At 42.3% G+C, this 14,526-nt stretch overlaps 1 protein-coding gene across 44 annotated transcripts in view; it reads right to left on the bottom strand.

The window, feature by feature from the left end:
• Positions 1-1,137: 1,137 nt before the first annotated feature.
• The window catches only part of TNNT3 (troponin T3, fast skeletal type), a 32,544-nt gene continuing 19,155 nt past the window's right edge, over positions 1,138-14,526 (bottom strand). For 43 of the 44 annotated variants that reach the window (XM_015863848.2, XM_015863850.2, XM_015863849.2 and 40 more), the window contains 9 exons: positions 10,491-10,509; positions 9,606-9,651; positions 8,712-8,828; positions 8,324-8,401; positions 7,954-8,067; positions 7,652-7,761; positions 6,755-6,845; positions 6,047-6,087; positions 1,138-1,529 (listed from right to left, as the gene is read on the bottom strand). In XM_015863848.2, the coding sequence (XP_015719334.1) occupies positions 1,481-1,529; positions 6,047-6,087; positions 6,755-6,845; positions 7,652-7,761; positions 7,954-8,067; positions 8,324-8,401; positions 8,712-8,828; positions 9,606-9,651; positions 10,491-10,509 (665 nt within the window). In that variant the 3' untranslated portion in view covers positions 1,138-1,480. Of the gene's footprint in view, positions 1,530-3,927; positions 3,969-6,046; positions 6,088-6,754; positions 6,846-7,651; positions 7,762-7,953; positions 8,068-8,323; positions 8,402-8,711; positions 8,829-9,605; positions 9,652-10,490; positions 10,510-14,526 lie in introns of all 44 variants that reach the window. The other variant, XM_032444869.1, reaches the window with a different exon arrangement.

Raw genomic sequence — 14,526 nt, 5'->3', positions numbered from 1 at the left:
GGGATGAAAGTACAGCATAGGAAGTTCCACACAAATGTGCAGAAGAACTTCTTTACAGTGAGGGTGACGGAGCACTGGAACAGGCTGCCCAGGGAGGTGGTGGAGTCTCCTTCTCTGGAGATATTTAAGACCTGCCTGGACGCCTACCTGTGTGATGTGGTGTAGGGAGCCTGCTTTGGCAGGGGGGTTGGACTCGATGATCTCTAGAGGTTCCTTCCAACCCCTACAGTTCTGTGGTTCTGTGACCACCAGCCTATCCCCACTGCACATCTACGCAGTTCTCAGACTCCTCCAGGAACAGTGACTGTACCACCCCCCTGTGCAGCCTGTGCTAATGCCCCACTATCCCTTCCCAGAAGAGATTTTTCCTAGTGCTCAACCTGAAATGTCACTTCTCACAGGGATATGGCCATAAATGGGTTCATTTTTACCAGCCCTGCCAACACAGCAAAGTCTTCTGAAATCTCCTGGATGTCTGTCCTGCTGTCTTCATGATGGCACTGTGGTTTTCTTTTCCTCACTGGTCACCGCAGCATGTATGTGACCCAGAGAACATAACCTGACACTGAAAGTTTAGTATGAAACCAGGTGAGAAAACTCCTTCCAATGAGGTGCCTCCAAGCAGCTCTACACAACAGCTCCACATTCGTTAGCAGCTGTTCTGTGTCTCTGTCCCCATCTGATATTTATATTGAAATAAATACTGAATTAGTTGGATATCAATGCTATATTTTGATTAACTGCCTCAACAAACATTTCAGCATAATACTGTAGTTAAAAGTACTCTGTGCTGCGACATCTGCATTTAAGAAATGCCATGTGCTGAAAGCTACTACTTCTGCGGATTCATTCCCCTGCACCCAAGTCTTTGATTACTTTCATCACTCACATTTTTAAGTCTGCTTCAACTGCATTGGCTTCCAGACAGGAATACTGATTATGAGCTCCCTCAGAACAGAGTTGGGTTTTCTTATCTGCCTGCATAGTGGCTGTATATCTGGCCCCGAGTCCTGGTCCTTGGTTAATGACACTGAACCTCATTCCCATTTGCTGAGCCAGTTCAAATCTTACTGGATAAGCATTTAGTTTAACCCTTAGTTTCCATTAAGTAAAATACAAAACACCATTCCAGAGAGCTGTTGTTGAAGTAGGTACTGGTTGCGCTTTATTTACAAAATCCAGGGATTTGTACACAGCAATCTACAGGACAGCATAGGGCTGGTGTTAGGAGAATAAAGGACATGCTCAGCAGGAATTGAAGATGCCAGCAAGGAGTCTCCCCAGTTCCACAGGGAACCTGCTTCCTTTTGACTGAGGAAGACTCCTCCAGGAAGAAGAAAAGCAGCAGCAATAGCCAACACAGGCTGATGTTGCAATTTTAGTTATCGCTGAGGCACAGGAACACAAGTAGTTTGTGAAGGAAGAAGAAGGAGACCAGCAGGGTTTTGACACATCACTAAGGGCCATCCTGCCTGGTTCTTTACTTCCAGCGCCCGCCAACCTTGCCTTTGGCTCCTGCCTTCTTGCTGCTGCAATACAAAAGGCAAGAAAAACATGTCAGCTTGAAGGAAGCAGTAGGGTGCTCTGTGACCACTACTCATTTCTGACTCTCAGATTAGCATCGAGCTGCTTTTACTTTTCACATGCTGGGCACACCCATTATAGAGCACATCCTGAGGAAAACATTGTGGATGTTGTGGAAAGATTTTCTGCTTCAGAATCTTAGTGAAAGGCCAGGATGTGCATTCCTGGAAGAGGTGGACCCTTCCAGATTCCTGCATTAACAGGACAGAAGTCCAAGCAACCTCAGAATTAAGCAACAAGACTGCCCTGCCACAGATTTGAAGTCTCCTGAATTCAGCTTTGCTTTGATCTGGTTTTGAATGTGTTTCTAGAGAAAATTTTCTTCTCATCAGGGAGCTCTTGTCAAGTTCCCCAGTCCTAGCTAACTGGTAGCTAAGATAACAAGCCAAACAGTAATTTAAATAGAACTAAAAACTGTTTCACTCCAGCACAGGCAGAGTAACTTCTTTCTTAGAGCAAGTCTCCAAAACAATTCAAAGTTTTTAAATGCTCCCAGTATTCCAATCTTGCTCATATTGTATGTGGGAGCAGTCCAGCTACAGTCTCCACACAAAGCAAATTCTCTCCAAACGTCATCTTCTTGCATACAGAAGAACAATCCTGCATGCAAGCCACTTACCTTCTGACTGAGAAACTGGCATGCCTGGAGCCACAGAGGGACATCAGGCATGAAGTTAGTCAGGTTAGATTCTGCACTGACTCTCATTGGCAAGACCTTGGCTTTTGGGGCACAACACAACACCGAACCCATCTCGCATACACAGGACAGCAAGGCTGCTTCTTGAAACAAAAGCACATGCAAAATGGAAGCAAGCCTTTGACATGGAAGAAGAGAGACCTGCTTTGGAACCAGTGATTTCTCCAGAGAACAGAGAAAGATAAGGAAGACACATCTGGGGAGATCTCTGTAGCACTGCCCCTCCCGTTCAAAAATGCTGGCTGTGTTTATAGAACGGTGTAACACAGTGACACAGACAGTACATATAGTGGATACTTTACCTTAAAACCAAGTTAGACTTGATCTATTTGAAAAATGACCTTTTGCAAGAGAGACAGTTGAAAGTTTTCTGCTTATGTTAAATTCATCTTCGTGTTGCTTTTGCCAACTTTCCCACAGGTTCAAAATCCAGTATAGGAACTCTATAGCTCCTCAAATGAAGCCAGAGTCCTTTTATCTCCACAGACGCCTGTACTGTTTGATGTTACGCCTAACCTTTAGAATGTTCTTAAGGAGATTTAATAAAAACTTGTAGCAAAAGGATCACTTGATCCTTGTATAACACATCAGCATTGCTTTGGAATGCTGCAGCCTGTTTTGGATAGAAATTCAAATACAGAGAAATCTCATGAGCTGTGGGCTTCCCAGTGTAACCTTTTCAAATACTGTCGTACTGTGCTGAGAATACATCGTATCTTTTGGGAAACAGTTATTCATAACTAATACAAGTTGCAGTGCCCCTCAAAAGAGCAGTGACACCCAGACAAACCACTGCAGCTTTCTGCAGCTGCACATTCTGTTGAGGTTTATCAGTCTAGAGGTCTGTATAGAAAATACCATGAGAAGTTCCATTCTTATGTTTGGCATCTACAGGCAACTGAGCTCCCTTGTACAGTGTTCATCTGACAAGGCAAGGTTGTGTGATGAGGTGGGGAGGCAGTGCCTGGTCAGTCCTATCAGCCAAAGAGAGATCATCATTTCATCCTGACATCGCTTTGCTTAGGTTAGGAAACACTGAGAAGACCAAATCTCATCAGTGCAGAGTTCTCCTCCGTTGCTTCTCTACAGCTGCTCCTTTATGCCTTACTCTTCTACATGCTCAAGCTCCCAGGTTTCTTGTAGCCCTAGCCTCTCACAAATTCACTGCAAACATGTAAAATAGTTAAAGACAAGAGACCCAGAAAAATCAGATTAAATAGAAGTCATATGAAGAAGGAAAGTGGGAGAGAGGAGATGAGTGAAAAGAACTTACAACAGTATAATCCTGTGATGTTAGTTTTGTTACACACCATTCTTAGCAGTCACTTGTTTATCCTTTGTAAACAAGAGTCATATTTCCTTGTGTAGTCAAAGCATCTCAGTCAGGCGTTTGAAAATCCCAGCAATTAGCAGATGGAAATTGTGCAGGCATAGCATGAAGAAACATGATTTTTATTTACTAGCTGTTACGTTCACTTCATTGTGCCCTTCATTTTCTCAGCGTGAGGCAGAATGGGAGTTACCCTTCCATCTTTAGCCTCATTTTGTTGCAACAAGAAAATGCTGTTGTTGAGGCTGAAGTGACTACTTCGAACACTTAGAAGATATCCCCAGCCAGGAGCTAGGAAGGGGATATGGGTACTTACTGTTTCTGAGCCTGATCAATCCGGTTCCTGAGAGTGACAATCTGAAAACAACACACATGACTAGGGTTTTTAGGGATAAAGAAACTTTGTTCCATCACAGAGAGGAGAGTTTTACCTGCTGAAGTGCTGGGAACAGGTGCCTGTGATAGGGATTAATACTCACTTTGAAATAAAAGCTTACTCTTTCTTGAAGGAGAGAAGTGTTACTCCTTGGTGATAAACCTTTAAGCCAATTTCACATTTCAAGTGAAGAAAGAGCTAGAATTTCCTAATCCTTTCTAGTAAAGTCTCTATCCATATAAATTAATCTACCATAAACTCACACATCAAACTGCAGGCAGATGAGCTGGAATGAGCTTCACTCTGACCAACTGGAAAGCTCTTTCATAGCCTCACTTCGTGTATGAGTTGATCTCACCTTCTCCCTCTTTCTCTACTCCTACATGTTAGGAAAAACATAAGCTTGAAGTCCAGTAGATTTTTGGATGGGGACATCAGGAATGGAGGCCACAGATTCTACCAGAATACCTTTGTTAGCTGGCAGAGCAGGAGATGAGAAGCCTGCAGAAGTCACCACCTTCTTAGCCACTCATCTAATTTTAAAGGTGCTGAAGATAACAATATTAAGGAGAGCTTCAACAACAGCAGAAAAAAAATGTTGGAGTAAGGGCTCTGAACATCTTGCCAAGCTCTGTTGGTGACTGCAAGCCATTGGAGCATCTGTCTGACAAAATGCTGTCTCACTTTTTTTTGCCAGGGGTAGATCTAGATTTCAACCTGACGCACGGAAAGCGAACACCTACCTTTCGCAGCGTAAGCACATTCTGGCCTGCCTTAGCATCCCAATCCTGGCCTATAGCCCTAGACTCGCTATGGAAATCCCAGGACCTCCAGTGCAGTGGAAAAGCCACAGAGAATGAAAGTGTGACAGGGAATCCTCTTTTGCCCCCTCACCTTCTCATCTGTAACCAAGGTTCTACCTAGCTTTTCTCATACGGAAAAATGCACTGGCCAAGACATACACTTTTGCTCCTGCTTCTGGTATACTTCAAATTTTTTGACTGCCTCTGCCATGTCCAAGAACCAGTAACCCAGCATTTGAGTATTTAAAGCAGTGTTTGATATTCCCCACGTGCAAAACAAAAATAAAAAGTCATACATTCAGGTTGGCCCAACAACTGGTATTTCCTGGGTCGTGTCTTTCCGTGGCAAACAGACAAAATAAGAGACTGAAACATTAGAAGAACAGGACAATACAAGGAAGGAAAGAGCAGCTCATCAGCTGCTTTTGTACTTACTCATGGAATCTGAAATATCTGCTGCAGCAGTTTAAATTGTTTGTGGTAACTGGCTGTTTTCCACAAATGTGGAGGAAAAGCAGCTCCCTCTTCAGGTTGACCCAAGGACTTGAGACTTACCTTCACTGACAACCTTGCCATAGTGACCATTACACTCACTCTCCACGGAAGCACCAAAGAGCAACAGATTCTAGAGCCAAAGAACAGCTCCATTCCTGTGTGTTCCGATTTCTTCCTTCATCTCTCCCTTATATCCTCACTCATCTCTCCCTCATTCTTTGCTCTTTTCCCTTACATTCATATTTCCTGCTGTTTCACACTCAGCTGACCTGTTATCATTAAGCTAACCCTCTTCAGTATTTTGGATCTGGGTAGCCATTAAGCCAGGAGGTGAAAAACCTACCCAAACTCCATACCATTCTTTTCTATGAGGTCCGGGATACTCCTTGTGCATCTCTAAGCTTCTGCATCTATCTCAGGTGTGTTGTAGCGATTCCTGCATGCAGCTAGAAGCAGAGGTTTGGACAGAGATTTGACAGACTTGTAGAGATGAACTGAATGGGCTACCTGCTCAGTTCTTCAGCTACAACCCTGTTAGATCCTGACTCTTCTCCTAAATTACTTCATCTCTTTTCAAAGATCACAAAGGGAGAGAAAAAGGAAGTGAAGGAAGCCACACAAAATGCATTTTTCTCTTTTCTCTCTGCACTTGGAGCCAAGTGCCAGTTTCTTTCTGGCACCTGACCTCTGACCATGCTGCAGGCTCATGCATTTGGTAGCCTTTGCTGCTGCTGTTACACAGGCAAGTTCGTTGTACTTACAACTTGGAAAGCTCCTGCAGCCTGCAACGTAGTGTTAAAATCTAAGAGAGATTGAGACAATTACATTGGTGTTGCTCATTCCCTGTCAACGTGTGTCTGTGCAATTGGGAATCAAAAGTAGAGCAAGACAGAGTGATCCAGTAGGATTTCTCAGCCACTGAAACCTGGTGTAGGTAACTTGTTGTAAAGGAAACCTATCCACTTTATGTTACCAAAAGACAATGCAGTCAGACGCGCCTGTCTGGAGGCAGGTTTCAGTAACTCCAGACCACTCAGTCCAAAGGGAATCTGTCTGGGACAGGTATAAAACTTCAAACATACAAGTGTTAAATCAAAGACACTTAAAAACATTACTTTGTGATGGAGGTGAATGAATTGAGACTCTGATTTTTTTTTGTACCACTGTTACCTAGAAAATAAATAAGAATGAATAAAGTGTGTTTGAACAGGAGCATTTTCCATTGGCACTGGCTTTCCAAGAGGGCACTGAAAGCCTTGAGTGTAATCTATTAAATTTCAGCCTAAAATGTGAAATCTATTCCAACTACATCAGGGGGACTATAGTTCCAGGTGCATTTCTGCTTAAATAATCCAAAAGGTCATTGAAGAATTGAATGATTTTGCTGTTGTGTGGCTTTTGCCAGAGGATTCTTGGAGATTTTAATGTTTTGGAGCTGGTATCATTAGAGAAATGGCTTTTCCACTCACCTCATATTTTTTCCTCTTTATTTGCTCAGTAAAGTCATACTTTTCAGTCTGCAGCTGGTATAACCAGTCCCACAGTTCCTTAGCCTTGTCCCTGTGCATTTGATGGGAAAGGGCAAGAGGAGAAACACATCACATCATGTATTTTCTACAGTTTTCACATCATTAATATGAGAGATTTTTACATTTAGTTCAGTTCCATTCATGCATTATCCTGGCACTTTTTTCTGGCCTCTGAAAGCTACCGAATTCTGAAAGTTAGTAGAGGTCACACTTCCTCACATGAGAACCTTTTAGCCTTCTACTCTTGCATGTACCCAACACTCATATACTTCTGTTAGATTTAATTTTCCCCCTAACTTGTAAGGATAAAAAGAGTCCAGGGGAATTAGATGAAAAGGAAGAATGTCCAAATGCCTCAGATGAGCAGAGCAGCTGCCATTGTGCAATCTCATCTGCTTCAGGGCTGAAGTTAAACTCCATTGTGTAGAGTTCAGGCCATCAAGTGAAGACTGCTCAGCACCTGAGCACTCAGCCCCCAAGACTCCAACCTCAGTGCTATTTGTACTCATAACTTAGCAGCTCTAACTACCCTGGGAACACTGCGATGGTAGAAACCAATCTGAGTTTGTTCATCTTATTTCAGATCTGGGCTTAAAGTTTGTGCCTAGTCCACTGGCTGACACTCTAATTAGGACAAGCTGACAGGCTATTTCAGTAATATCTCATGCCTCATTTCCCCCTCTGTTCTTCAGACCAAGGAAAAGCAGAGCTTGATATTGTTCCTTGAGGAATTTCAAGGAAAGCCTCTTTCCTCATTCTTTTGCTAGAGAAGACCCCAGGACAGTAAGTACAAACTTCAGTGGATTACACTGCAGTAAGTGAAGGTAAACATGTTACCTCAGCTTGTCTTCATTAAGATGGTCAATGTTCAAGGGCTTGCGCCTCTCTGCCAGAACCTTCTTCTTTGTCTCTCTAGCTGTTTGCTTCTTCCCTCTCTTCTGATCAGCCTATTTTCAGAACATCAAGTCATGTCAGTCTGCAGAAACGCAGACTGAACAAAATAAGTTCATTAACAGAGCATGCAAGACAAGTTGCTAGGGACCCATAAGAGGAAAAGTTAAGTTTTTTTATTTCCTCAGCTTATAATAAAGACTCTTTCTTGTCAACCCAGTGGTTTTACACTTGGTCCACGCATTTACCTTTGCCAGATAGCTGCTGTACGAGGCACCCATAGAAGACAAAGCCTTCTTCTTCTTGAGATCATCCTCAGCTTTTCTCTTGGCATCCTCTTCCTCTCTGCGTGCCTTCTCCTCCTGCAGAGTGCAAGACATAGAAACAAGTTACTTTAGGGGAGATTCTCAGCTTCTCCAGCAACCTGTTGTTACTACAGGGACTGTGATCAGGTAAGATATATTCACATATACTGGCAATTCCCATGTCCTGCCCTTGCTTTAAGAGGATGGTCATCTCTTCTCCAGACCAAGATAGACAGAACCTGTAGTTTCTTTCCATCTCTAGAAATCTCCTCTACCTGGGTGCTGAAACAAAAGGAGATGAGACAATGCTTACCGCAAGCCGTGCTTGACGCTCTTTCTCCTTCTCAGCCCGGATTCTCTGTTGCTCTGCTCTTTCAGCTCTGCGCTTCTCCTGCAAGAAGCAGTGACAGAGGCTTGAACTCAGCCCCGTTACTTCATTTTCCTCCCGCAGTCCCCACCACCAAGAGCTCTGGTACTCAGTGAGCCATCAGGCTCCTTTGCCAGGATGTGCAGGATGGGGCTGACACACAACCGGGTGCAAAATGGAGATGAGTGAGAAAACAGTTGTGAGAAGAAGCAGTCTGGGGGTGACATTAATCATTTCTATGCACGGCAATGCTACCAAAGTAACAAGATTAATGGTTTAAATTCTCATCTTTATCTCCCATCTAGCACCATGGATGAGCAGTACAAGGACTCACAATCCTCTCCTTAAGGGCAACCAGCTCTTCTTCTTCCTTTCGCCTGGCCTCAAAGTGGCTGTCAATCAAGGCCTGCAGTTCAATCAGGTCTTTGTTCTGTCTCTTCTTTTGGATGTCCTAGAAGAGCAGCAAAAAGCTTTCAGTAAGCCAGTAGTGCACTAGAAACACACCCTGCAGACTCCCAGCATTCTGCCAACACACACACAAACAAAAGCAGAAAGTGTTACTGTTATCTATGAGCTAGATTCTGCACATGTTGATGCAGGTCAGAGATATTCAGAGGCTCACCCAGGTGGTGACCAGGAGCCCAGATGGGAACAGAATCCACAACTTCTATTTCACTGCATAGCGCTTTACCCTTAGCTGTGCTTAGCAGCCTCCTACATACAGAGTTCAGCCAAAGGACTGGGATACATACCTTACCTAGAAAATGCCCCTGCATTTCTGAGTAAGGCAGACATTTCTGCAGAGATTTTCAACACTAGCAGTTTTTCAGTTTCATGTCAGCTTTCTAGGAAAGCATTTGGATTTCTGTTGTTAAACTTATGCTGTAATTTCAGGTGGAGTTTGTCAGCAACAGCTGAGCATAGACCTGCTTTATTTCATCTATAGCAGCAAGACAAGGGATCTTAGAGATCCTGAAATTCTTGCTCCTTTTGCTCCAAACATTCAAGGAGTAAAGTAAAGTTTTTGTCTTGGCCATATTAGTCACAAATGTATCCAGAGGCCTTCAGAGAGGATAAGGCAGCCTCTAATGCAAAACACCAGCAAGCATTCATTCTATCCTGGATAGTATCTTCAGCTGTGTTCAGTACAAGTGGAGTAACATGGGTCTGCACACATGTATAGCTCAGGTACTGACAGGCAAACACATACAGCCTCAGGAATACTCACATCAAAATCTACTTTCTCACCCTCTGGTATTTTAGGAGCAGTTAGCCTGCAGAGAGACAAAATCGAAAGGGAAAGGGAAAGAGTAGGAAAAGGAATAACAGAAGGGCAAAGGGAAAATGGAAAGGGAAAATAAGAGGGGAAAAAAGTGAGAAAAGAGAGGAAAAATGAATTTTCATGTTAGGAAATAGGCATGTCCTGAACTGATCTGCCCTTGAGAATTATGCTGACAAAGATAAATGTTAACAGAGATGCAGAGGTGTGAAACAGCAAGTCAATTGAAAACTAATCCAGAAAGCATTAGAGACCTTTCAACTTCATGGAGGCTTGTGCAGAACAGGGAGTCATCCATGAAAACACTTTCCATTCCTAAAATCTACCCCCTACTGGACAGAAACACAGTGGCCCACAAGGCTGTCAGTGCAGTGCTGCACTCCTTGTTCTGGGTACTTAGCAGAGTGGGAAAGGGAAGACACTGAAACCCAGAGCCAGAAAATCCTTAGGAAAACTTAATTAAGCTCTAGCCAGCCCAGCCCAACATTTGCCATCCCTCCAGCAGTCAGCAATAGACGGAAGGGTTGCTCCCAGCTACAGGCTCTCACAAAGAATTTACTGCCAAGCCACCTCATTTCCACTGAAAGCTGGGGGATATGGACAGTTTGTGATTTCCCCAGCTCCATGAAGAACTTGTATGAAGATCCTGGCCAGTAACTGTTGCTTATGTGCCCTCTGGCAGGAGCAGATGTCCTGAAAAGGGACGCAGGATGTTGGATGAGGGAGGGTTATACAAAGGCTTCTGATGGCCATTTGTGTAATAAACACTACAGGCTTCTGCTGGATCAGAAACACGATCACAGGGTTTTGAACCTCCCTACCCTTCATACTTACTTTATTCTGGGCTTCTCCTCTGTATTTGGAAACATGGAGCAAAACAGGAAGGGAAAAAGAAGGAGAACAGTTAGAACAACAGAGATCATGCCAGCTGCTAAAGTAAAAGGAGGGAAGGGAAATTCAATCTTAGGGGAAACATCCCAAAGAAACTGGTTAAATCACAAACACTTCCAAAAGAAACATACAGGCTCACATACCCCTTCTGCTAGGAGTGAATCTGTTTTTACCCTTAAAAAAGAATTTGGCAGAAAAGAATCAAGAGATTGTTTAAAAGTCCCAAACGTAGCATCTGGAAGGCAGTGCTTTCATCTAAATGATAAATTATTTTTCTAAAAATATCCTGAACAACTTCTAAAGGAGGGCAGCTGGGCATTCAGGTGGAAGAAAACATGGCTTGTTTCAATCAGCCCTTCATTCACTGAAGTTTGCTTAAATTTGTAGAGGAGACTCTGAAAAAATAGGTTTGGCCAATTTACATTAAATGCCTCGCATGGGGGCCAGGAGGGGAAAAAAAAAACTGTAGGGTGCCCATCAAACCCCACTTGGAAAGGCTATCGTCTCCTAGTGAGCAAGATTACCATTAGTGGCAACGGAAATAATCTTTGCATCACCGGGAAAGGTGTAATGCCCTGAAAGGAGGGCTAAGCCATCACAGAGACTGACAGTTGGAGGTGTCCCCCTGCAACAGGTGACCTTTCCCTGGCTCTCAGAAATGTGCTGTCTTAAGGAGTTTCTTGCTTAACATTTGTGCTTGCGATCAATCCCCCTTCCCTGCTATGCCTTTTATACTTTAGTTATTAGCCCCAGTCTAATGCCAATAAATTCAGCACAGTTATTCTCACAAATAGAAGTGAATTAAACTTATTTATTCTGGAACAGTCTCACAGGGGCTCAAATTGACTTTCATAACCACATGCTACATTTGAACTTTCAGGGATGCTGGATTTTGTTGTACAAGACTTTCCCTGTGTTGGTTCAGTGGGAGGAACGGAGGTAAAAAGCTCACAGACTATTAAACCTGGTAAAAACAGGCGGCTTTGTAAAGGAAAAAAGAAGCCTGCCTCCCTCAGGAGTGGTTATCCATATTGAGATACAGAAAGATATTATACTACCTAATAGAATGTAATACATTACATTATAGTACATGGTATTAATTTCATCAAGTGCTCATTTGCATCTGCTTTGGGACTGACTGGGGAAACTGAGAAAAGGAATGGGAACAGCGAATAAAAAATATAAATAAAAAATAAGGGAGAAAATAGCAAAAATTGATAGTAGAAAATATTCAGTGGAGATGCTTGCAAGGATATTAGATAATCAGAGATGGACAAAGTGACTGGAAATGAGCAACTGAGAAAATTAAGGGAAAAGATATGAGGGGTGAATAAAGGAGATCAGAAGCAAAGCTTTCTTTTCTCTCACATATCAATTTTAGTAATGAAATTTTTGAGGTAGGCACTTTCCTCACATACTACAAGAACACTGCCCTCTAAAACATATTTTAGCAGAGGCCTCTAAAAGCCAGAGCAATGCTATTAAAATACACGACATGTAATTAGAAAAGATTTAGAGCAGCTGTATAAAGGAAACCACAAATCACTCCTGAAGAAAAATAGGCAAAGAACATAGTTCTGTGTTTCTACAGTTATTTTTTAAATCATTTTGCTTTTCAAATAGCCAGTGAGCTTATTAAAACATAAGTTACAGTGCTCCAGTTTTGTTTTTCAAACTGGACAGTGGAAGTAGTCATGATTAACCAGTCTACCAGGGATGTTAATTCACACAGGATTCCTTTCCCTCATGACATAGCCAGATAACTCCCATTAACACTCCTGTTTAACTGAAGGCTGTCAGTTAGTAACACTTCAGGGAGAAAAAAGAGGAGAGGAAATGACGGATTTTGTTTGTTGACCTTGAATGCCAGGATTGACATCTGTCTGTCAATGACTGGGTGAATTTGGCTTCGGCTTCCACCAAATCAGCATTTAAAATGTAATTAAACCAACAAACAATTGTCAGAAATAAATAAATGTATGAATGAAAGGTAGGTTAGTTCACTTGAAAAAAAATAAATAAATATGTAGTTAGGATATTTAAGGTACCTCCAGAAAACCAGAAAAGGGGAAAAGGAAGAAACAGAAGAATTTATTTAAAAATGAGCAGTAATTAAGATGTCCTTTGCAGTGCATGATCCAGCATGGTCCATACTGAATGCACCAAAAGGAGCTCAGAGATGTGATTTCTTTCGAGATACCCCATCTTTCATGAGGAGATTCAAGGAACTGGGCCAAAATTTGTGGAAACACAGGACAGGAATTGTCATAGCAAACTCCTGTTCTTGGTGGTGGATTTTGGCTGATCTTGTGCTCATTCTGCCCACGGAGCATGGAGCTGTGACAAAATCCCCATATACATTCCTGCCTAAAGAAGGCAAGACCACTGGAAATCCAAGTTCATTGACATGGTGATTAGAGGTAGAATTTCTGAATTTCTGGTTTCCAAAAGAGTTGGTTCAAAGACAACAGATAGCACAGTAAACACAGCCTTGCATTCTCCTGCGCAGTCTGTGAGATGTTCCCATCACACTCCTCTTTATGCAAAATCCATCTGACCTGCCTTTACTTCAATCAGAAATCCCTAAACACTCTTCTTTGCCCCACTGCTGAGAAATAACATCTCTAAGGCATAGCATGTCCTTGAAAAACAGTGTGCTATTAAAAAAATAAGAGGAAAGAAAAAGAGGGAGAGAAAGAAAGAGAAAAAGATCTCATTTTTTGAAGTGAAAAGTGATGCGAGAAACTCTGAAAGGTCCTCACAGGATATCCCTATAATTTAAAAATAAAATCCTGAAAGGTGAGCAAGAAAATTAAAACAAACAAAATGAAAAACAAAAACAAAACAAGAAATCACAGAAAAAGAAAAACTGGTCCCAATGGTGTTGCGCTTCGTCTTTGGGAAACATCTGGCCAAACATTCTAGGGGTTGAGGCTACACAATTTAGCTACTTCAAAGGCTTTCAAAATCCACAAGAGCCTTTCTACACCTTTAAAGTGATTTTGCATTTAGCTCCAGGGGCTGAAGTTACCTGCCCCCACGCAAGAGCAAAATTGACCCTTCATAGATTTGGTCCTTTCATGATTCTCATTCCTAACTGTGTGTTCCAAGGCCTATTTAACCAAATTTTTTAAAATGTACTATTTAAAGCAACAAATGAGTTGTCCCATTAGTTTGTATGTTCAGTCCTGAGGACAATGTTAAGTGTGTGGTTGGAGCAGAAATTCAAATATCTGCAGATTTCAGCTGGAAAAGCTTGACCTTCGAGGCTGGATGAGATAGGCATACCCACACAGGGCCCAGCTCCATTTTTAACCATGCCAGTGGAATTTAAGAGAGACTTAACTAATTATTTGGATTGGAAAGTTATAATAATGAGAGATGCAATACATGGTATCTATCTGAAAAAGTAAAACAAGCTTCTAGATCTTGGGTTTTACCACCTGCTACCCTAGTGGGAGTATACAGAATTCCTAAGAGTGACTGGATATACACAATGAGTGATTCTTTGCAGCAGAGAGGTTTTGGCCCAGTTCCTGAGTTTGAAATCAGGTGAGGAACAAAAACAAACAAAGAGTGAGATGTTAGAAAGATGATTTTGTTGTCCTAAGACAACACCGAACTACCATCATAGTATCCGCCTTCTTCATCAGCTGTAGATGGAAGGATAAAAGCAAAAGAAAAGAAGCAGAGTAATCAATCCACAACCAGCACTGTTGTCCAAAAAGCAGCTATTCTCGCTCCCTCCCCACTACGCTGGGAATCTGGGGCTCTCTGGAGATCAAATGAAAAGAGGGAACAAAGAGAGAAGGGTGTCTAGCCCTTTACAACAGGCATGCATAAATATGAAGCAGTAGTAAAATGCAGTACATTGCAAGATGTTTTAGCCAGAAATGATTGTGCTTAATATAGTGCCTTATTTCACTAGGAAGAGGCCAAATCATGAACCAGATGAAGTACAGAGTTGCATTACACATTT

This window comes from Coturnix japonica, chromosome 5 (assembly GCF_001577835.2).
Source record: "Coturnix japonica isolate 7356 chromosome 5, Coturnix japonica 2.1, whole genome shotgun sequence".
Classification (NCBI taxonomy): Eukaryota; Metazoa; Chordata; class Aves; order Galliformes; family Phasianidae; genus Coturnix; species Coturnix japonica.
This window is presented reverse-complemented; position numbering and strand designations above follow the sequence as displayed.